Source organism: Periplaneta americana, chromosome 5, assembly GCF_040183065.1.
Source record: "Periplaneta americana isolate PAMFEO1 chromosome 5, P.americana_PAMFEO1_priV1, whole genome shotgun sequence".
Lineage (NCBI taxonomy): Eukaryota > Metazoa > Arthropoda > Insecta > Blattodea > Blattidae > Periplaneta > Periplaneta americana.
The window spans coordinates 6,412,921-6,437,760 of NC_091121.1; the positions used below are offsets into that span (position 1 = coordinate 6,412,921).

Sequence of the window (24,840 nt, forward strand, 5' to 3'; positions counted from 1 at the left end):
AGATGTAATCTTGATTAGAGCATTAATGAAAGTTCACAAATTACCGGCTGTTCTGATTATGTAATGTGATAAACAAAACAAATTTTAATTCGGTTCAAGGACAAGATAACATTCCATAAATCTGTGTGAAAAAGTTATCTTCCTCTTATCTACTGAATACCACAGAAGAATTATCTGGAGATTATTTATTAATAATGATGAAACCTCCTCTAAAATAATATCAAAATAAACTGAGTGCAGGTGGATCTAAAGCAAATATATACAGGTGAGCTAGAAGTCTGATCGTAGTACTGCTTCTACCTGTGCAGGTGTCTTATTTGTCATTACCTAACAACCAATAATTCGTAATATTTCTAAATATTCTGACACCTGCATAAATGTCAACATCTTGAACAGACGTGTTAGTTTATTTCAGTTATCGAGGTCAGTATTCCACGAATTGTTGAATATAAAAGCAGCTAAGGTACCCTTAGCGAATTTAAACCAAGAAGAGCTCCCACTGCAACCAACCATGAAAATCATCGTTTGCGTATTGGCTGGGCTAGCTCTCTGCCAAGGTAATATATTTTCTTTGTTTCTTCTCACTTTTAACTATAAGAAAAATATATACCATGTGTTCATTTCAAAATTTTCTACCTTGAATAATTGTAGATGTTCAGAAACAGGCCGATTTAGTTTTATAAGAGTAAGTTCAAAACTACTATTCATTGAATTTTCTGTTCCACCTATTAACCCACACTCACCTACATTTTTTTAATTTGAAATTGAACCCCTATGTTCATTTTAAAAGGGTTGATAAATGTTATTAGCATACCAAAATAAATAATTCATTAGGTTCACCCTTTTTTTTTAGATACAGCCAGAAACGTATCATTTAATGAATTAAAGTTTAGTTGATATTAGACCTATTACGAAGTTTAGTTGGTATTAGACCTGTGTGTACTAGAAAACAAATCTGTTGGTCATCTGGTATGACTGGAGTTCCTGTTGTCATGAAATGTCCGGCGGGTTTTATTTTTTTAAATATATTTGCACACGATTTAACATCTTAGATCACGTGGCGTGTGTAGAATCTTTGGGTGTTCATCAGTAGGCCGTGAACTACTGCGGTTCTGTTTCTATTGGAATTTGGTATAAATGGCTGGTATTCATCTGTAACTCCTGTAATTGTATTATTGTTATTCAATAAATAATAGAAAGACGTTTTTGAGTATTTATCAGTAGGTCGCGAAGTATCGTTATGCTTTTGTTGCTATAGTCATTTGCTATAAATACCTGGTATTCATTTGTAACTCCTGAAATCGTATTATTGCTATTCAATAAATAATAGAAATAATTTTTTTAGTATTTACCAGTAGGCCGTGAACTATCGTTGTGATTTTGTTTCTACTGTCATTTGTTATAAATGGCTGGTATTCATTTTATCCCCTGTAAAAGTATTATTGTTATTTATTAAATGATACAACAAAGTAATTCGGTCCTCAGTTCCTTAGATAGAGACAGAAAAGTATCACTTACATATGCAATATGACCCAAGATAATTATTTATTTATTTATTTATTTATTTATTTATTTATTTATCTATTTATTTATTTACTAGCCGTACCCGTGCGCTCCGCTGCACCCGTTAGAAATAAATATAAAGTAATTACATAATTAAAATAGGACATTTGATCCAGGGAACATTCGTGTTTGATAGAAGGATAAATCGTTTAATATGTTACTTAATTTAAATTGCATCTAAATAATTAAAATGCGATCATTTTGGTCCAGAGACACTCATTTGGTGCAATGACAATTCCTTTAACATGTTTCTTAATTTTTATTACATGCAACCATAGTTTAATGAAGATTGACATCATTTAGATTTAATGTGTATATTTTATTTTACTTGTTATAGGTTTCCATTCAATTATGGTAATAACTTAATTTTAATCCTTGTTTTCTACGTTTTCAGTAAATAGCGCTTGGCCCACTATGGTTCTGAACCCTTCAAATAACTTAAATTATATTATATTATATTATATTATATTATATTATATTATATTATATTATATCATATTATATTATACAGGGTGTTTCAAAAATACGGCGCATAATTTCAGGTATGTATTTCCCACATGTAGACAATCAAAATAGTTCATTACAACATGTGTCCGGAAATGCTTCATTTCCGAGTTATGGCCTTCACAACATTGAAATTCACCGGAACGTTTTTCTTTCCGCAGGTCGTTGTCATTACAGAAGATGTTCAAAATGTCCACCTCCTGCTTGAATACAGACCTCACATCGATGTCTCATTGACCTGCGAACACGATTCCAAACTCCAGGAGTATTGCGTATGACCTCAGAACATGCCACAGTTCGATTCCGAAGGGATTCCAAATCAGGCACCAGAGACGAATAAACCAATGATTAATTTAAGTGACCCCACAAGTAGAATTCGAGAGGGTTCAGATCAGGTGAGCGTGGACCCACCTCTACCTATCCATCGATCAGGAAACCGATCCAAGTACCGGCGAGTCGTACGACTGAAGTGTGCAGGAGCGCCATCATAATGTGTTGGCGATTGATCAGTGGAGTGTCTTCTAAAACATGAGGTATGGTGTTTTCCAGGAAGTTTGTGTACGCCTGCCCCGTAAGTATGTTTACAAGTACATGGGATCCAACTAATCGATCACCAATGATACCGGCCCACATGTTGAGGGAGAACCGCACCTGGTGATGAGATGGAACAGTTGCACGTGGGTTTTCATACGCCCATACATGCCGATTGTGGAAATTTGTTATGCCATCTCGTGTGAACTGTGCTTCATCTGTAAATAATACTAAGGCAGGAAAGTTCGGATTTACACCACACTGCTGCAAGAACCACTGACAGAACAGCAGAGTAATCTGCTGATGACAGGGCCTGTACACGTTGCAAATGATAAGGATACAATTGATACTCTTTCAACAGTCTGCAGACAGTCGTATTAGGAACATTGACTTGCAACGCTACCCTTTATGTGCTGATAGAAGGAGTCATGTTCACAGCCTCCAGAATCTCCTCCTGTACTTCTGGAGTTGTAGATCTTGGTCGTCCCCTTCCCAAACCAGGAGAGTTAAATTTTCCATACTCGCACAGACGGTAATGGAGACGTACAAATGTCTTCCGATCTGGACATTGTCGCTGTGGGTACCTCTCCTGGTACAAACGACGAGCCAAAGCAGCATTGCCGTCCGCCTTACCGTACATGAAGTTTATCCCTGCCAGGTCCTGATTTGAATACATGTCGCACAGTCTAACGCCTACACAACACTGAATGTAACCTTCGCCTCGGAATGAACTGTCAGAGTGCCCTCTTAATGTCTCCTTTGACGGCAACGACCTGCGGAAAGAAAAACGTTCCGGTGAATTTCAATGTTGTGAAGGCCATAACTCGGAAATTAAGCATTTCCGGACACATGTTGTAATGAACTATTTTGATTGTCTACATGTGGGAAATACATACCTGAAATTATGCGCCGTATTTTTGAAACACCCTGTATTATATTGTATTATATTATATTATATTATATTATATTATATTATATTATATCAGAAGTTACAGTAATAACATTATAGCATTATGTCCATCTAGAGAAACTACACTTTCCAATGGTGAAATATAATTAATTATACAAATCGGTTAATTTCGCTTCCGATATGACTTCATACAAACACAGAAACATTGTCTGTAGGCTATCTTTCATAGCTTTCGATTGTTGCTGTCCAAGGGCCCTTATAGACGAAGTTATTTTTTTTTTAATTCATTACACGGCCTAAGATGGCAGTTATTTTAATTTTAAAACTCATTTATCTCATTAAATAACAGTGCTATCAAAATTGTTCAAGGAATAAAACTTATCGCAAATTATGTTTAAAGAAACTTTTGTTATGTAACATTTTTCACAAAAATCAATAATAAGCGGGATATTTCGATTTATTTATTTCAGGCCCCCTTATAACCCCATTTCAAATAATGTATCTTGAATGCCATATAGCCCAAAATCTAAGTTACAACGAACTTAATTTATATTCACATTTTCATCGAAATCGGTTCAGCCATTATCGCGTGAAAAGGTAACAAACATACAGACAGACATACAAACAAAAATTTCAAAAAAGCGATTTTCGGTTTCAGGGTGGTTAATTATATATGTTAGGACCAATTATTTTTGGAAAATCGAAAATTACCACAAAAATTTCGGCTACAGATTTATTATTATTATAGATTTATTTATTTACTAGCCGTACCCGTGCGCTCCGCTGCACCCGTTAGAAATAAATATAAAGTAATTACATAATTAAAATAGGACATTTTATCCAGGGAACATTCGTGTTTGATAGAAGGATAAATCGTTTAATATGTTACTTAATTTAAATTGTATTTAAAATATTAAAATGCAATCATTTTGATCCAGAGACCACTCATTTGGTGCAATGACAATTCCTTTAACATGTTTCTTAATTCTTATTACCAATTATTTTTGGAAAAGCGAAAATTAACAGAAACATTTTGGCTACAGATTTATTATTATGTTTATATTATATTATATTATATTATATTATGAAAAAGTGTGTTGATAACGGATGTACTCGAATTAGAATGTTTTTAATTTGTTGTGGGAGCTCTTGAATCTCAGGAGCAACAACTTTTACAACAGCGCAACATAATCTGCTTGGCTCATTACCCAATTTTTTTGCATTGCATTTATTGCATATATATTTTATGTATTTTAACACGATTCAATTGAGCATAGTTAAAATTTGAATTATAAAATAATGCATTGCTAAGCTAACGTACTATTACTGCATACTAAATCAATACACTCTCGTTGTTCGTTAATTCTCTGAGATAAAAATGAATATGTTCATAAACATTATTATAAGAAATTCAGGAAATGAATATACAGAATAACCTATCAAGTTTTCTGTGCATAAGAAGATATTTTAATCTTACCTGTCCTCAATTCACTCACAAGTTACTGTAATAACATTATAGCATTATGTCCATCCAGAGAAACTACACTTCCCAATGATGAAATAATAACTATTTATACAAATCGGTTAATTTAGCTTCATAAAAACACAGAAACATTGTCTGTAGGCTATGTTTCATAGCTTTCGATTGTTGTGTCCAAGGCCCCTTATTGACGAAGTCATTTATTTTTTATTTCAATACACCGCCTTAGATGGCAGTTATTTTAATTTTAAAACTCATTTATCTCATTAAATATCCGTCCTATCAAAATTTTTCAGAGAATAAAACTTATCAGAAATAATTTTTAAAGAAACTTGTGTTATGTAATATTTTTCACAAAAATCAATAATAAGCGAGATATTTCGATTTATTTAATTTAGGCCCCCTTATAACCCCCCTTTTAAATAATGTATTTTGAATGTCATATAGCCTATATTCTAAGTTACAACGAACTTAATTTATATACCAATTTTCATCGAAATCGGTTCAGCCATTATCGCGTGAAAAGGTAATAAACAGACAGATAGACAGACAGACAGACATACAAACAAAAATTTCAAAAAAGCGATTTTCGGTTTCAGGGTGGTTAATTATATATGTTAGGACCAATTATTTTTGGAAAATCGAAAATTACCAGAAAAATTTCGGCTACAGATTTATTATTAGCATTTATTTATTTATTTATTTATTTATTTATTTTGCTAATAATTGTAACATGAAATATAATATATACAGAAAAACTTTAGCTCGCCCTTAAAAGAGTAGAACTCGTGCTCAGGGGCGGATTCGTGAATTGAAATTGAATTGAATTGCATAAAAGCGTGTATAAATAAACTAAAAAAAAAATAAAATCAGCAGGAAAATTCCACTTTTGTCACACCAGGCAAACAGAAAATTGTTTTCCACTATACACAGTTAGTACAGTATCTGCATAGTACGACATAACGCCAACTAAAATTTAATTGATTAATTTAAACGTTTCTGGCTCAATATCAGAAACCGATGGACCGATTTTTTTTTCTTGGTAGTAGGATAGAGTTTATCATACCCTTTGAAATAATGTGTCTCAAGATAAGGGGTGAAATTTTAAATTCGAATGTGGAGGTGAAAAAGTGGTACTCGAAATTCAATCAGCAGTAGTTTTTAGCTTTCCGTCGAAAACTAAACACTAAACCGACGTGTTTTTCCTCAAAATCGTGTCCCATGCACATCTAAAATTATTCAAGGTGGTAACTTTTAAAATGAACACACGGTAGAAAACCTAACGTTAAAACGTATACTTAATTCTAGACTTCAGATAACAATGAATAAACGTTAAATTAACAGAGATGAAATCAAATCAATGGTGAAAAAATACCAACTGGAAGCATATTTAGCGTCCTTGGAACGGTGAAATAGTAGTGAATTGACGTCACAAACGTACTTAAAAGAATTACTTTGGAATTTACTTGAAGGAAGCAATAGAAATAACCAAAACAGTATTCAAACGCAAATCTTAAAATTTTAGATAACTTCCCCACAGTTAGTTGCGTGTTAGAAACAATTTTTGTCATAATAATATAATCCAGCTTTCCTCTGTTTTCAGCTTATGACTATGGGCAATTGATTAGATATTCGCTTCTGTTCTACGAGGCCCAGAGGTCTGGCAAACTTCCGTCTGATCAGAAAGTGACATGGAGGAAGGACTCTGCTCTCAACGACAAAGGTCTGAACGGTGAAGACCTTACAGGAGGCTACTATGACGGTGAGTACGTTCTCAAACTACTCTATTTCCAGCTAAAGATTGAAGTAGACGTAAACAAAACAAAATGTATTACTCCGCAATCGCAAGCTACCTACCAAAGCAGCACGCAGGGCAGCCACCGTCTGATATATTGCAGACATTTCAACACATTCATTGAACTAACCCGTAAAATGCTCACAGAGGGTTAATATTTATTATTTCTCTACTGGGAATAGTGGATTTTCTTTTTCTGTAGATCCGTGATTAAATGTTATTCTTTGAAGAGTGGAGAATTTCTTTAATTCTACAGAAATTTATTTGAGGTTGGCAACACTGAATCTCGCACTGTGTTATACCAGCTGTGCTGATGTGCTCTATGAAGCTGCAAGTCACCTTGGGAGGGATTTAACGCCTATTACGCATGCGCGTTGCCATAATACACGTTACAATGATTTAACACCCAATGTCTGAAACTAGTAATATAAACATGTTGTTTTAATGGTAAGAAAGTGTTCTTATAAGCATGTTTTATTCACTCGTATTCCATGTATATTATACATTTTATTATTTTAGAAGGGGCTATTTTAATGTGAGGAAGAAGATGACAAGCATGAGTTTAGAGGCGTTGTGCGTCCAATAGCCAATCAGGAACCATTATGCCACGTGCATGTATTTACATTTACTTCAATCTTTAGCTGGAAAGAGAGTAGGATAACAGATTTTTAAATCGAGAAAATACTTATCTCGTGTGGTACATTTACAGAACGTAAAATATATTCAATTCAATTTATTAGGCTTTTACAGTAACAGGCACGTTGAAAAACATATAATACATTTGAAAAGAAGCAAAATTGACACAGAAACAGGCTTCGTCACAGATACATTGACAAACACAAACATAATTGAAACAGAAACATGTAATTTAAACATGAAAACACGAAATATTATGAAAGTATAAAAATTAATGAAAACACTTCACGGTGTATATAAATAGACTAATTATGTGGGTTTATTGTAGGCCTATTTTACTTGGTAGTTTACTAATTATAGAAAAAATTACCAATCTCTAGAAGATTATTTCATAAATAATGATGTAAATAAATAAAAAAATAGATAAAACAATAGCTATCCCATTTTCTTTAAATAATACATGTAATAAACCATTTCATCTATACTACAAATTAAAATGCATAATTCTGATTGTTCCGATATAAATTGCAATTGTTCAGTTATTAATGAAGTTAATGAGGTTAAATACTTAGGTATAATTACTGATAATCATTTAAAATGGAATAATCATATTCATTATATTTGTAATAAATTACATAAAACATTATGTTACTTTGTTTTTCTAAGAAATATTTTGTCAATTAACTGTTTACGTATAATTTATTTAGCATTATTTCAATCTATATTTATGTATGGTATTATAGGTTGGGGTGCAACTTATAAATCCAACCTTTATCCGTTAATTTTACTACAGAAAAAAGTATTAAAAATTTGTTTAAAAAAGCAGAAAGATTACCCAACTTAATTGTTGTTTAATCATTTCAAAGTTTTCAACATTAAACAAATGTATTATTTTATTTTATTAAAATATTTTCATAGAAATTTTAATAACTTTGAAAGGTATATACATAAATATATAACTAAAAATATGAATTCTCTGCGTTTATCTGAACCAAAATGTAAAACCAATGCAGCTTTTTATCATAGCATGAGTCAAGAGCCCAGATTATTAAACAAATTTTATTCCAATAATATTTCAACCACGAATCCTCTCCAAAATAATAAAAAATATAAAAATTTGTATTGGATTTATAGTTTGGGTTTAAACATATGAAACACTATTTAATCTGTATTCACTCTCAATTTTAATTTTATTTTTGTCTGTATTGGAATCCCCTCCTGAGCACGAGTCTTACTCATTCAGGAGTGGGCTAGATTGTATTACATTGCATTTATTAACTTATATTCATTTCAAATTTACTAGTAATAATAAATAAATAAATAAATAAATAAATAAATAAATAAATAAATAAATAAAATCTTTTCCAAATGGTTTAAAAACGAAGATATTTTAACACTTAAATATTTATTTCATATGTTGGCAAAATGTCATTCACTTTGTTCCGGTACAAGTTATGACTCACTTGTTATGACGCCACTAAACTTACCCCTGCTGTTTAATTTATGTCGTACGGGTATGTCTTAATTTCTTTACGACATACATACTTCCGCCTAACAAGTTCATCCTAGACATCAGTTACATAGCCTTAAAGCATGTTACATAATACGACTAATGGATACTTCTACAGGCATTTAGAATGCAAAATATTTGAGATATAATTTGGAATGGATAAATTTCACGCAAGTTTATTTTTGAGGCCTCTAATGTGCCTATAATATCGATAATGCGATATGCCTTAATTATCTGGGGAAATGGAACCAAAATTGCAAGTGTCTTGATTTTGCAAAAGAAAAAAAACATTAGAATTTTACATGAATTAAAATTATCTTGAACATTGTCGACCACTTCAGACAATCGCAGATACTAACAGCCATAAATTTGTATAATATGCGATCTAGAGCTTTACACTCGATGTAATATCGACAATTACTCATTAGTGGCCAATATACATGATCATGAAATTAGAAATAGTGAACAAATTAATATTCCATACTGTAGATTACAATAGGAGCAACACAAACGTTTCCGTTATGACGATGAAAGTATATAATTAGTATCCCAGTCAAAATTACAACTTACCAATATGAATTTTTAAACTAGATTTCATAATTGGTTATTAAATAATTATTTTTATTCTGTTGGTAAGTTTAACACATATGTATATGAAATTGTTTTTAATAAATACCATACCGATACAAAACAATTCAAAAGTAGGGTTTCTATGGATTACTAACTTATTTACTTACTGGTTTTTAAGGGACCCGGAGGTTCATTGCCGCCCTCACATAAGCCAACCATTGGTCACTATCCTGAGAAAGATTAATCCATTCTCTATCATCATATCTCACCTCCCTCAAATCCATTTTAATATTATCTTCCCATCTACGTCTCGGCCTCCCTAAAGGTCTTTTTCCCTCTGGCCTCGCAACTAACACTCTATATGCATTTCTGAATTCGCCCATACGTGCTACATGGCCTACCCATCTCAAACGTCTGGATTTAATGTTCCTAATTATGTCAGGTGAAGAATACAATGCGTGCTGTTCTGTGTTGTGTAACTTTCTCCATTCTCCTGTAACATCATCCCTCTTAGCCCCAAATATTTTCCTAAGCACCTTATTCTCAAACACCCATAACCTATGTTCCTCTCTCTTTCTATGGCTTAGTTATTTTAATAACAAGTAACACACAATTTTTCTTGAAAAATAAAAATTCCCTGGGTGTCTAGAGTCTGGAAATTTGTATGAATGTGGGTGTGATTGTGAGTGTGCCTGGTTAATATTAATTAGCCAATCTTCAAAAAAATAAAATACATCAGGACTGTCGCTGGGCAGCAACCAGAACACACGTTTCAGCGTCATATTGTTGACAAAGTAACTCCATCTGCCAGCACAATCATGAAGCATTAATAGATGCTACAGGGTTACCAACAAAGAAAAAAAATGTGACACACACGCACAGTCCTTCACTATAACGCATTTCAGTGTAAGATCTATCTCGACAACAAACAAACGATTCAGTTAATTACTCTGAGAAACTCTGTCACTGTTATTTCTCTCTTCCAGCTGGTGATTACTTGAAGTGTGGCTTCCCTATGGCCTACACAGCTACAGTGCTGTCATGGGGAATCATCAGCCACGAATCTGGATACAAAAAGGCCAGTAAGTAAGCTACGCCTTCCAGACTGACTATCTTGCATGTCGCGATAATGTAAATACCTTCATATTTCCATAAAATCTGTTTGCACTTTCGATTTCCATACGAAGATCTTTTTAGAATTATGGAAAGAGATTTAATTATAACTGACCACACGCATTATATAACAATCATGGACTTTAAGAAAAGTTTTATACATCCCATCGACTCTCTGACTATATTCTGGTAAAATACTAATTTGATTAGTCGGATTATTCAACTTATAGGATGAATTTTCGATATTGGCCAATAATATTTCAGAACCGCCTTAAAATCAACCAATCAAGTTGTGTTTGGAAGTGGAAGCGTCTTATCTGATAAGACGCCTCGTGCAATACTTCAGTGTTAAGCACAGAAAATCAAGAAATGCCAACAAAATTTTACTTTGAAAATTGCGTTTTTAATAACTGCAACTTCAATTAATAAATAAATGTATGTAAAAACCTTTCGTGTTTTTATTCTGTTAATGCAACGGTTCAGCTTATCTTACTTTTGAGGTTAAGTACTGTTGATTCCTATTCCGCTCTGAGTGGTTGGCAATAGTATTCAGTATGCCGTGATAGATAGCAGTGGGTTTTTGAACTTCATTACGAGGAAACATAATGATGTCTTATTGTTGTGTTTTATAATAATTATTTTAATTTACGTAAGTAATTCGGTTTTGTAAGTTATTTAATTTTATTCGTTGACTAATCTTATTAAATTTCACTCGCGCAATTACTACAAATAAGACTTTCTTGTTCAAAACTGTTGGTCTGTTATCTCACAAGTAAGTTTGTGCGAGATCGTGCGTATTTGCTTGTTTTCCGCACAGACCCAATACGCGGTAAGTGTGAAATACCACATTCAGTATTCCCAACGTAACACACATAACAATTTCCCTCTTCTTACACCTTAAGCGCGACATTCATTTTACTGCTTTAGGCTTTTAACATATTTTTAGAGACGTTTAACACAGTAATAATTATAAATTGAAAACTTACCACTGCAATTTCACCTAAATTGCAATGTTAATTATTGTTTTTAAATATTTGCAAAAATTAAGTAAAGTCTACTACTCCACATAAAGTTATTGCATTCCTGATGCAAGTAACATTAAGGAAGCCGTGAAAAAATGAACAAGATTCCAGATGCCGATGTTATTACTGCAATATGTTATATAAATAATATTGTTAAAATATTAAAATGAAAAATAAATCATTACATAACCTTACCGTTTGTTTTAAGTTCGCATTTATAGACTGGGGCAAAAAAAAAAGACAGACGTATATCACGGCCTGCTGGAGTATAGTAAACACAGAAAACATTTTATAGCAACAATGTTGGTTTTCCGAAGTTGCCGTCATTAAACAGAAACCAAGATGGAGATTTCATTGCAACTAATTAGAAATTCGTCTTTCAGGTATGTAATAAACGATCTTCGCACAAAATAATGTACGATACACGAGCGGTATGTTTCTTTTCATGTTCTCGGAAATTAAAAAAAGCTGAACTACGTTTCGCTTTTTCAATCTTTTCCTCGAACATGAAAACGTCAACATACCGCTCTTGTAACGTATATTACTATTATAGGTCGAATTTTTCTATACTCTGTGCTTGGGAGCTGTCCCCAAGGGCAGTTACTGAGGAACAAACGGCACAATACTATAAGAACTATGATTGCCAATGCACTTCGGACCACAGGCCTGGAGGTTCATGAGGAGGTCCACTGTTTGGCCGAGAATGGCAGTAATCGCAGATAGATATTACTGCGAACTACATCAGCAAGCTGAGGTGGACTCCGAGAAGAAGTAAATTTTTGAATCCATTATCTCTTGCTTTCAAAATTCTTACAGAATTCATAATATTGAAATGACTGGTCTCTTTTTGGGAGTAAGAAGCCGCTTTTCCAAATTCTTTCAGCAATGGAGAGAAAAGTATTAACTTCATATAAAGCTTCAAGGCGACATGACAATTAAATACTCGGTGTGATATTTCGAAATCATTTATATGGTAACAAAAGTATATATGTATGGAACGAGTTATTTTCTGTTTATATCATAAACATATTTCAATTTTTTTTTCTCCGTTGTGTCAATTCGCAAACACCGTATATGGGGTCAGACTTGGAATCTAATCTAATATTTAAGAACTGAACAAACATAATAAAATAATTAGACAAAACCAATATTTTGTAAAATAATATTTGTACCTTTCTCTTTCATAAAAAAGTGAAATGTAGCTACTGAACGCAACAGAAAAGAAATAATCCAGTCTAAAGAAATGATGCATCTTAGAAGATTAGTATAATATCCAAGAAAAGATGTGAACCCAATGATTAATCCTTAACCTACTTGTAAACACACGATCAAATTTTCGTCAAATTCAATGCTTCACAAAACTTTTCAAGCCTTGCCGATATTTCACAAGTTTTCCTGTCAAACCAATTGAAATACTTTTAAAGTCTTGAAAGTAAATAAGAACACGTTCTAACTGCATCTTAGAAGATTAGTATAATATCCAAGAAAAGATGTGAACCCAATGATTAATCCTTAACCTACTTGCAAACACACGATCAAATTTTCGTCAAATTCAATGTTTCACAAAACTTTTCAAGCCTTGCCGATATTTCACAAGTTTTCCTGTCAAACCAATTGGAATACTTTTAAAGTCTTGAAAGTAAATAAGAACTCGTTCTAACTGATCAAACACTTGACATTTCTTCGAGGGAATAGGCCAATGTAATTCTAAAATATTATGGCGCCAAGTACCACAAAAAAACATGGCGTCCTGGGCGAAAGAAGTTGTTTACGAGTTAATTCAATTATAGCCTATGAATTAAACCTATACCACAATAAACGGAAGGAAAATTATATGTATGGGGAAAATACAAGGCAGTTATCACATGTATTTTTTATAAATAATATTTTAATCTATAACCAAGGCAAATACTAAACATAAATATTTTGTATCAAAACAAATGGTAATAGGGCCTACATATTCTTCATTTTAGGATATCGTACAATTAAGAACTACAAACATTGTTTTGTATAGCCTAGTTATTGTGCAAATGATTTACATATATTGTAATATTTGGTAAGTAGTCCTACATGGGCTACAATGAACTTGATGCAGGATTTTAAAAGCTTGTCACATCTTAAGCAATATGAAACAGTCTTTGACAAATATAATTTAATATTGACTACTTCGTTTATGTGACGTCATTCCATTTTCGACCAATGAAGTGTAATGAAATTTTGATTTCCAACCAATCTCAGCCATACATCACGATAATTTCTGCAGCTCGATTTATCACTATCAATTTATCGCATGGTCGTTCTTTTGTTTAGTCAGTGCCGCCAATTGTTTCCACGTAAATCGATGAGCATGAATCCATTGTACTAAATAAAGTACGAAATCCTTCTTCCACATCTACATCTTCATCTTCTAATCCCATGTCCATTGTATCTAAAGAAAATGATACTCCTCCATAACAAATGTTCATTTAATTAATGTATTAATCAGGTTATTTGTAATTATAGTATAAAATATTTAAATTAAATTATGATTTCAGCAGATAATGAAAATGCATTTTTATTACAAAAACAAGGTAAAAGCGCTGTGCATGTAATTTACATTGTTAAACATGTATTTTGCTTTTCTCAATTGGCATTACTGAATAACATCCAATTTCTTTATTGCAGTAATCGATATTCATCTATTTCAACGTCACAATGTCAGAATAGGTTAAGTATTCATAAATATACAATTATTAACATTTTATGAGCGAATTTCAGAAATATATTATTTACATTTTTATTTTATTCGCGAAATAGACCTAATAAATATCAGACCTCTTGTGACATTACTATAGATAAATCTTTGACACGTTTCCTTGTGAAGCATTTATTTGGAAGACAAACTTGATCGTGTACAGGCAGATTTACACAAGCCAAATAAATATAAATCGATAAAAAAAACTGTTGGATAGAATAACATACACCTTTACGAGAACGGAACAAACCTTACGGGTTAAATCCTTACTGCTGCTAATTGTCTTATTATTATTATCATCATCATCATGATCATCATCATCGTAATAGCTGAACAATGAAATCTCACAACTTGTCTATTTTTTCAGACGCCTTGACCGACGCTCGCAAGGCGGTGAAATGGGCCACGGACTACTTCCTCAAGTGTCACATAAGTGCGAATGAATTTTACGGGCAAGTTGGACAGACACATGCTGACCACCAATACTGGGGACGCCCCGAGGACATGACAATCGATAGACCTGCGTACAAGATCGACACATTGCATCCAGGTATTTACATTTGTTTCGCTAATCGCACTTTTATAATTTCCAAATGTGTTATTGTAAAATCTCAGAATATAATTATACAATAAAGCATATTTCAACTTAAATTAGTTACACTAGAGCGGTTAAGAGAGAGAGTATTACCTTGAGTTCTTTAAACAATGTAAAAGTACAAAACGGTTAACAGCGTTATGGGCCGTCAGATTTCGTTCCGTGCCTGCGCTACACCTCACGATGCAGCCGGAAAAAGCGAGCCAACGTCGCCGCACGATAGGCTTTTGTTTCTAACAGAAGAACAGCAGTATTACCGGGACAAATAAACAAACATTGTTAAAATGAGTTCAAATGAGTATTCAGATATTAAAAATGCTGCAAATTAAGCAATTGAATATCTAGTACCATGGAAATTCCGCGTAAAATATTATGAAGTGAAATATAAAAAAATTTCAAGTTTGCTGTTCCAAGAAAAATGTAGAAAGTGTGTCGATCATATTGTTGGTAATGTTTATAATAAATAAAATCAATTTTAATTTAATGTGTGGTTCACATTATGCAACCAGTTAGGTAATAGCAGTATTCATTACCTAACTTGTTGCGTAATAGAAGCATCATTACGTAACTAGTTGCGTATTGAATATGTTTATAACATTTTTATTAGTGATGTAAGGTCCATATTACATAATCAAAGAGAATAAACAAAGTTACAACGTTAATGTATGTCTTTGCATAACTTACAACGAAAAATATAACTTGTGCACAATGAAAAATTTAACACAACTGAATAATACGTCAGCTCGGTAACAAATTCTAAAACAAATTGACTGGCACGACTCTCGGTGCCCATTCCACGCCGCGATTACGTCTAAAATCTTAAAGTAAGGAGCTGCGCTCTGGCGGCCACGAACGCTACTAAACGCTCAGTCTTTACATATGAGCATTTCGCAATATCTCGCTGAAGGTCCATTTGTAATTATTTTCTATACAGTGTCAAACATTACAGTGTCCTACAAAATCATAATTCAAACTATAGTATAATATATAGCGTGGAATGCCCAATTCTACTACTTCTTGAGTAGCCTTGTCGTTAACGAAATCAAGTCTGATACGTCACATCTCACACAGATAACTACTAGGACTATTAAAGAGGAAAGACGAAGGATCCCATACAGCTGTGTCAAGCAAATAGGCTCCAACAGTCTGAAACTATTTTTAAGATCATCGGAAGTATCGAATGGCAACATATCATTAATTATTTTGCTTTCCGTACTGTCAGGTTCTGACCTGGCTGCAGAAACAGCGGCAGCCTTCGCAGCAGCGTACCTGGTGTTCAAGAACTCAGATGCTAGCTATGCCAACAATCTGCTTACGCACGCAAAACAACTCTTCAGCTTCGCAGACAAATACCGAGGAAAGCAAACCGACTCTATCCCTGGCTCCTATTCGTAAGTTGATTTGCACTGGCTGAAATTTCAGAACTCTTCCTAACTTAAAGGGAATAACTAAATTCAATTTCACTCCCAATTCGAAATTAATATTCCTATTAATTTTTATAGCTTAACATATCCATTTACTTTTCCTTAATGAATGAATGAATGAATTAATTAATTAATTATTCTTATATCAAGACCTTCATCCAATCCCTTCAAGATTTCAATTAATTGCTTGTCCTTTCTGATACTAACATTTTAACATATTCAGCAATTATTTTTTTTTTCGTTTCTGATAATTACTTTTATGTCCTTTCTGATACTAATATTTTAACATGTTCAGCAATTAATTTCTTGTCCTTTCTGATACTTACATTTTAGCAAACTGAACTATAATCTCTTGCCAATTATGTTTTGTCCTTTCTGATACTAATATTTTAAACCATTTCATAATAATTAATTTCTTGTCCTTCTTGATACTAATACTCTACTGCACACTAATAGTACCTTCAACAATTAATTTTGTGACTTTTCGGATGCTAGTGTTTTAGTGCATTCAAAAATAATTTCTTATTTTATCTCATACTAGTCTAATATTTTAGCACATTCAACAATTAATTTCTTGTACCTTCTTTTACTAATATTTTTAGCAAATTACATATGTAGGCCTATACAGCAGTTAATATTTTGTTCTTTCTGATACTTTGCTACATTATGCAAGTAACTATCTTTTCTTATATCGACATTTCAATGTAATGGGTGGGCATAGTGAAAATAATTTTTCTATTATGTTAATTTTTAGCGAAAATAACTATTTCTGTCTCTGCAGATATAAATATTTCATCACTGCAACTTAATTTTTTCTCACACTAATATTTTCTACAAAAAACGGATGTAGGCTACAATGTTATTACTATAGACTACTATGTTATTTCATATTAATTTATCATATAGATTTTTCAAATTTCATAATATCTTGTGTTTGTATTTAATCGTATAATTTAGTGAGATTACATTCTATCTAATTGTCACATTTCATCATATCCCTTATTTTTCTTGTAAATATTATGAGCAATTTAACTGAGAAAGCAATCAACAAAAAATTCTAACTCACTCCATTTTTGGAAAAGTATAATTCTGACAAAAATTCTCCTGTACTTTCCCATGAGAATTTTACATTTTCTGTGTTCATTTCCGTAATTTTAGATAATGTATCAATATTCATTTTATTCAAGTTCCCACAACTATGAAGACGAGTTGGTGTGGGGAGCCACATGGCTGTACAAGGCTACAGGAGACCAGAGTTACCTCACGAGGGCCGAACAACTGTACGCAGAATTCGATCTGGGGAGCTGGGTTGGTCGTTTCGACTGGGATTGGAAGAACTCTGGAGCTGACGTAAGCGAATTGATATTGTGTAATTCCATGCCCTCCTAAAGCACTGGACAAGATTCTGAAGATTATAGCTTCAATTCAAAACGCCAAGTGAAGAAAATATTTCAAACTTAACTCGTATTCGATTTTCAAAATACTTTTGGCTCATCAAACGTTCTTAGGAAGATAATATGAGGAGTAAAATGTGTTATTAGGTTTGCATTTCTCATAATATCATAGACATTTTAATTTTGGATGTTTGTATATAATGATAGAGTGAATTCTCTCTAACTTGGGCATGTATGGTTCAATAAAAAAATTGTCTGTCTAACCTAACGGGTGTCCAAAGTAGAAGTAGAAATTTATTTAATAGGCAATGGAAAGGAAATTACTGTACACAATGTTAAGGAACTACAGTATTCAAACACTTTGTCACTGAGTTCATTAACCCTTAAATTGTCAATGTATCCTATAGGATACAACTGGTTAACAGGCTATATGCTATAATTTTAATAGAATAGAAAAAAAAATGGTAGGAAAATTAAAATTTCACAATCTATATTAATAATAAATCTGTAGCCAAAATTTTTCTGGTAATTTTCGATTTTCTAAAAATAATTGGTGTTAACATGTATAATTAACCATCCTGAAACCGAAAATCGCTTTTTTTTTTTATTTTTGTTTGTATGTCTGTGTGTTTGTCTGTCTATCTGTCTCTCTGTCTGTATGTTTGTTACCTTTTCACGCGATAATGGCTGAACGGATTTCGATGAAAATTGGAATATAAATTACGTTCATTGTAACTTAGATTTTAGGCTATATGGCATTCAAAACACGTTATTTAAAAGGGGGGTTATAAGGGGGCCTAAATTAAATAAATCGAAATATCTCGCTTATTATTGCTTTTTGCGAAAATGTTACATAACACAAGTTTCTTTAAAAATAATTTCTGATAAGTATTATTCTTTGAAAAATTTTGATAGGACTGATATTTAATGAGATAAATGAGTTTTAAAATTAAAATAACTGCCATCTAAGGTGATGTATTGAAATAAAAAACAAATGACTTCTTCTATAAGGGGCCTTGGACACAACAATCGAAAGCTATGAAACACAGCCTACAGACAATGTTTCTGTGTTTGTATGAAGTAATATAGAAAGCTAAATTAAACTATTTGTATAATTAATTATTATTTCATCATTGGAAAGTGTAGTTTCTCTGGATGGAATATTGCTATAATGTTATTACAGTAACTTGTGAGTGAATTGAGGACAGGTAAGATTAAAATAGCTTCTTATGCACAGAAAACTTGATAGGTTATTCTGTATATTCATTTCCTGTATTTCTTAAAATAATGTTTATGAACATATTCATTTTTATCTCAGAGAATTAACGAACAAAGAGAGTGTATTGATTTAGTATGCAGTAATAGTACGTTAGCTTAGCAATCCATTATTTTATAATTCAAATTTTAACTATGCTCAATTGAATCGTGTTAAAATACATAAAATATATATGCAATAAGTGCAATACAAAAACATTGGGTAATGAGCCAAGCAGATTATGTTGCGCTGTTGTAAAAGCTGTTCCTCCTGAGATTCAAGAGCTCCCACAACAAATTAAAAACTTTCTAATTCGAGTACATCCTTTATCAACACACTTTTTACATAATATAATATAATATAATATAATATAATATAATATAATATAATATAATATAATATAAAATAATATAATATAATATAATATAATATAATATAATATAATATAATATAATATAATATAATATAATATAAACATAATAATAAATCTGTAGCCAAAATTTTTCTGTTAATTTTCGCTTTTCCAAAAATAATTGGTAATAAAAATTAATAACATGTTAAAGGAATTGTCATTGCACCAAATGATTGGTCCCTGGATCAAAATGATCGCATTTTAATATTTTAAATACAATTTAAATTAAGCAACATATTAAACGATTTATCCTTCTATCAAAAACGAATGTTCCCTGGATCAAACGTCCTATTTTAATTATGTAATTACTTTATATTTATTTCTAACGGGTGCAGCGGAGCGCACGGGTACGGCTAGTACTATAACATTACAATACTATAATATTGTAATCACAGAAAAATATGGACATTGCGATAGTAGTTTTCTTTACGGTCCGACAAGGTATAAACTAGTGTGAGAAATGAAGTTTTGCCAATTTAGGGTTAACAGTTTTGCAAACTTTTTTTTTCTTTCCTCACTGCAATTTTGTTTCCACGCATTTAATATGGAGGACCTATTGTTGCTAATGTTTGAGACTGTTGATTTAGAAATTCCAAACTCTTTTGCAATTTCCCTACAACTAAAGCTATAAGGCAAATGATCAAAAACGTATTTCATCCTTTCAATGGTTAATTCCACGAACTTGAGTTTACTCAAACTATACAAAGTGACTCTCACAGATAAACACCTCAGTAAAGACTGATTTCTACACTGCAGGCCTACTTAAATAATTTCGCATCATAAAGTTAATGTTATGAAAAATAGTGACCGTTCACTTCGTACTCAAATTTAGCTACAGTACAGTTACAAAAAAACAAAGTGAGTAATTCCAGGAAAGTAAAAAGAGATTCACAACTTTGTACTGTACAAGAAAATCCCCTCTCATTCCACTGCGTTAAAGGTCCTTGTAAAACACAAGGGTTCAATGAAACTCAATTCTAAACAGGTAGCAGAAATACACAATAGAACAAGATAATTGTCCAAGAAAGAACATTGAAGGATGACCAGCTTCCAGGGTATATTGGACATGTAAATAAAAAATTATATAAATAAATTTGTCCGATTCCAAGAAAATAAGTTCAATATAATGAGGTGTCTAACATACAGGGGTGTCCAAATACAGAACTTTCACTGTAATATCCTTCCGGAACCTCCTATCTTATTTTTAATATTACTATTGCTTCTCTAACCGTAATATTGCTTACTCCGTTTGTTGAAATAGAATCAGCAAACTCTTGCAGTCTTCATCTCTTTTGTATTAAACTTTTCGTCGTTATCACGCAGTACTTGAAAGTGTGCCATGTTCAGTCCTTGTGTCTTTGACACGTACATTTTTCTTCAGGTTCTCCTTGCGCAGTTGACGGGAAAGCAGACCTACAAGGACTCTGTGCAGCGCTTCTGCGATCATATGCTTTACACTCAGAAGAAGACACCCAAAGGTCTCGTCTTCATCTCAGATTGGGGATCTCTCAGGAGTGCCGCCAACATTGTCTACATTTGTCTAGAGGTAATATTACTTCAGACTATAAGAGAAGATCACTTTCTTAAAGTTAGTTCTATAATAAGTTGGATTGTTGAGACATTAAAAGGATTTAGTGTATTCCAAAGGCCAATATTTATCACATTTAAGCCAAAACAGTTTAACTAATTTTTGTAAATCTGAAAGAAGTTGGATTCTTTCACGTGTTACGAGATTTTATTCTAAGTTTCTACAGGGACATCATTTTATTTTTACTAACATTTCTAATATTAACCTGGCTATACCTTTGGATCAACGATTGCTACCCCCTTCCACGACTGGAATTCCATGATACTGGCGTAATATACAAACAAATCACTTTACTAGGTATAGGAGGGAAGAAAAGTAGTTCATCCATTTATGTAAACTAGGAAATATCACGTTTGTGAATTTGATAATTTTCATTAGGTTTTTGTTTAATCAAAATATAGTACAGTATTAACAATAAGTGTTTTTACTCACGAACTGAGCTGTCCATGCGAACGTATTCATTATGCAGTGTATATTATACTGTCTATACCACATTAGCGTACAATATAGAGAATGAAGTTAAATTGAAAAATAATCATAACATGGATATTTAAACACATTTTTTCAAAATGGTGGCCGTTCATTTCGATACACGCCTCAGTTCTAATGTGTGTAATTCCAATTACCAGTTTCGTCCTTCGTACTAGTAACTCGTTGAAATAATTCTGTACCTACTCTATAAAAGAGTACCTTACATACTGTAAATTCAATCTTCACTTCTGCCCTATCCGAAAAGATAAAATTACTCAGAGATTCTATCTATTGTCGGTCCAAGTGGTTATGTCTCAGGACCGTAAAAAGGGGGGAAATCACGTGACATTTAATTACTTAACGAGGCCCTTTCATTTAAGTTATTTTAAACAGTTGTGTAATATTACGTAGACGTCCAATTCCTAACAGAAATTAATGTTCTCAGAAAAGAACTAAGACAGGCCAGCCACTAGCCTTTACAGAGGGGCGAATAGAACCTGGTGGGGAAAACCGGAATGCGACGCAGGCAAATGGACGACAGTACCTGTGCGAAAATGATTCAATATTGAAGGCTCTTTCGTCACTGGAAAACGCCAACATATTTTTGGAAAGTACTCTTTACTATAACCGTAAGACTACTATGACTGTATATGTGGTCTTGGATCTGTGTGGAGGACGGTTGAACTTCATTAGTAGAAGGGGTGGGAGTGAAGTACATTCAAAAACTCAGGTAAAATAAAAATTGAAGTAAAAATAAAATGATGTCCCTGTAGGAAGATATTTATCTCATAAAGGCCAGAAGTCTTAATTATATAATGGGAAGAGGTATGGTTTTAGATAAATAACTTCACACACATTCATTAACGCAAGTCTCGAATTGTAGATATTTGTTCCACACTCTCCGGGATAGAACTATCAGTCTCTAGCATTTCCGCTAACATTGTGCCTCTGAATTGCTGTAATTGTCCCTCCTGAACTTGTATTTATGTTTTCTAGGCTGCAAAGTTGGGCATTAATGCCGACGCATACCGCCAGTTTGCCACGAAACAGATTGGCTACATGCTGGGAGACACTGGACGCAGCTTCGTGGTGGGTTACGGTACCAACCCACCAACCCACGTACATCACGGTTCCAGGTGGGTTTAATATACTTCACACTCATTACAAGAAGTGATCCATAAATCATAAACATTTGCAAATACGGAATGAGGAAAAAATTTTTGTACGAGATCGTGCCTATTTGCTTGTTTTCCGCACAGAACCAATACGCGGTAAGTGTGAAATACCACATTCAGTATTCCCAACGTAACACACATAACAATTTCCCTCTTCTTACCGCTTAAGCGCGACATTCATTTTACTGCTTTAGGCTTTTAACATATTATTTTCAGACATTTAACATAGTAATAATTATAAATTGGAAACTTACCACTGCAATTTCACCTAAATTGCAATGTTAATTATTGTTTTTAAATATTTGCAAAAATTAAGTTAAGTCTACTACTCCACTAAAGTTATTGCATTCGTGATGCAAGTAACATTAAGGAAGCCGTGAAAAAATGAACAAGATTCCAGATGCCGATGTTATTACTGCAATAAGTTATACAAATAATATTGTTAAAATATTAAAATGAAAAATAAATCATTACATAACCTTACCGTTTGTTTTAAGTTCGCATTTATAGACTGGGGGAAAAAAATGAAAGACGTATATCACGGCCTGCTGGAGTATAGTAAACACAGAAAACATTTTACAGCAACAAAGTTGAAGAAAGATACTTTGGTGTTCCGAAGTTGGCGTCATTAAACAGAAATCAACATGGAGATTTCATTGCAACTAATTAGAAATTCGTCTTTCAGGTATGTAATAAACGATCTTCGCACAAAATAATGTACGATACACGAGCGGTATGTCTGTTTTCATGTTCGAGGAAAAGATTGAAAAAGCGAAACGTAGTTGAGCTTTTTCAATCTTTTCCTCGAACATGAAAACGTCAACATACCGCTCTTGTAACGTATATTACTATTGTAAATAAAACGCGAGTACCAAATAAAGTACTGTATAATCGTTTTAATTCGAACTATAAGAGAAATTTGAATGTGTCTACAAAGTGACACTTCTGCTAGTTTTTTTTATTCTTGACACTTTTTTTTCTGTTTTAGAATAACACTGATTTTGGAGAATTCTCCTCCAACTGAATAACCATTCAAAACTGTACTTTCAAGTAGTGCGAAACAAACACATTTAACATGGGTACTGTAATGAATACCCACACCCGAGCGCAACCCTGGATCAGCAGGCAAACGCACTACTGTCTGAGCTACGCCAGTGGCTCCGGGGATAACTATTCGAAATACATTGCATGGCCATCTTTATTGATCTTCACTTGTTTCTCCTCTCCTTTGGTTCGAGACTGGACACGGCACAGTCAAATAATATTGAAACAGTTAATTTTCTCTAGATAGTCTCTCAAAATAAAACGTTTTTCGTCTTTAGCGTCTTTCTCTATGACGGATTGTTTTCGAGAAACAGGGTGGAACAGACAGGACGTTTTCGTTTATAAATAGATCTTTTCAATGTTTTTCTTTACAACTTCTGTCGTAGAAAACTAAAATTATTTTTTCTTCACTCCACTGAGTTAGTGGTCGACTTTTTCTGCAATCCGTGTACAATTTTTACAGATTTTATATCCCATCGTAATTTTTATTTAGAAATTCAAATGTAATTGTATGTATACCTTGTATTATACTCTGTCATATCACCGAGTTTTATTCCTTGGTGTTCACAGTTCGTGTCCCGACGCGCCCGCGATTTGCGACAAGACCAACTACTGGAGCCCTGACCCCAACGCGCATGTGCTGTACGGCGCTCTGGTGGGCGGGCCTGATGCCAACGACAACTACTCGGACGTACGCACTGACTACGTGCACAACGAGGTGGCCTGCGACTACAACGCCTGCTTCCAGTCTGCCCTCGCGGCTCTGTACGAGCTGTAGGATCTCCACTTCATCCAACTGACACACAAGGCTTCATTCGTCTTTCGTTTTCTATCTGACAATGAACTCTATATTTTATAATGTAAAATCAACATAATAAACTGCAACATTGCATTGCAAGATTTTATTCTTACTACTTACTCATTTATCACATTTTGACATTAAACATTTCCTCTCAATACCCCTCCTCATTCTCTTTTACGAAAATTAGTACAAAAGTTCAGCTCAATATTTTTAGGCTTTTACTAGTAGCCTACTCATAGTGGGATAAAAAATTCAATAATTATACAAAATATTCTGAATTCAGTGGTATAAAATTCAACTAATTCAATTAAT

At 33.0% G+C, this 24,840-nt stretch overlaps 1 protein-coding gene across 1 annotated transcript; it reads left to right on the forward strand.

The window, feature by feature from the left end:
* Positions 1-288: 288 nt before the first annotated feature.
* LOC138699438 (endoglucanase E-4-like) lies at positions 289-24,626 on the forward strand. The gene is made up of 9 exons (XM_069825303.1): positions 289-557; positions 6,592-6,750; positions 10,486-10,581; positions 14,736-14,918; positions 16,186-16,354; positions 17,575-17,737; positions 20,830-20,994; positions 22,504-22,643; positions 24,297-24,626. Exons 1-9 carry the CDS (start codon positions 512-514, stop codon positions 24,502-24,504), a joined length of 1,329 nt encoding a protein of 442 aa, XP_069681404.1. The 5' UTR covers positions 289-511; the 3' UTR covers positions 24,505-24,626.
* Positions 24,627-24,840: the final 214 nt, after the last annotated feature.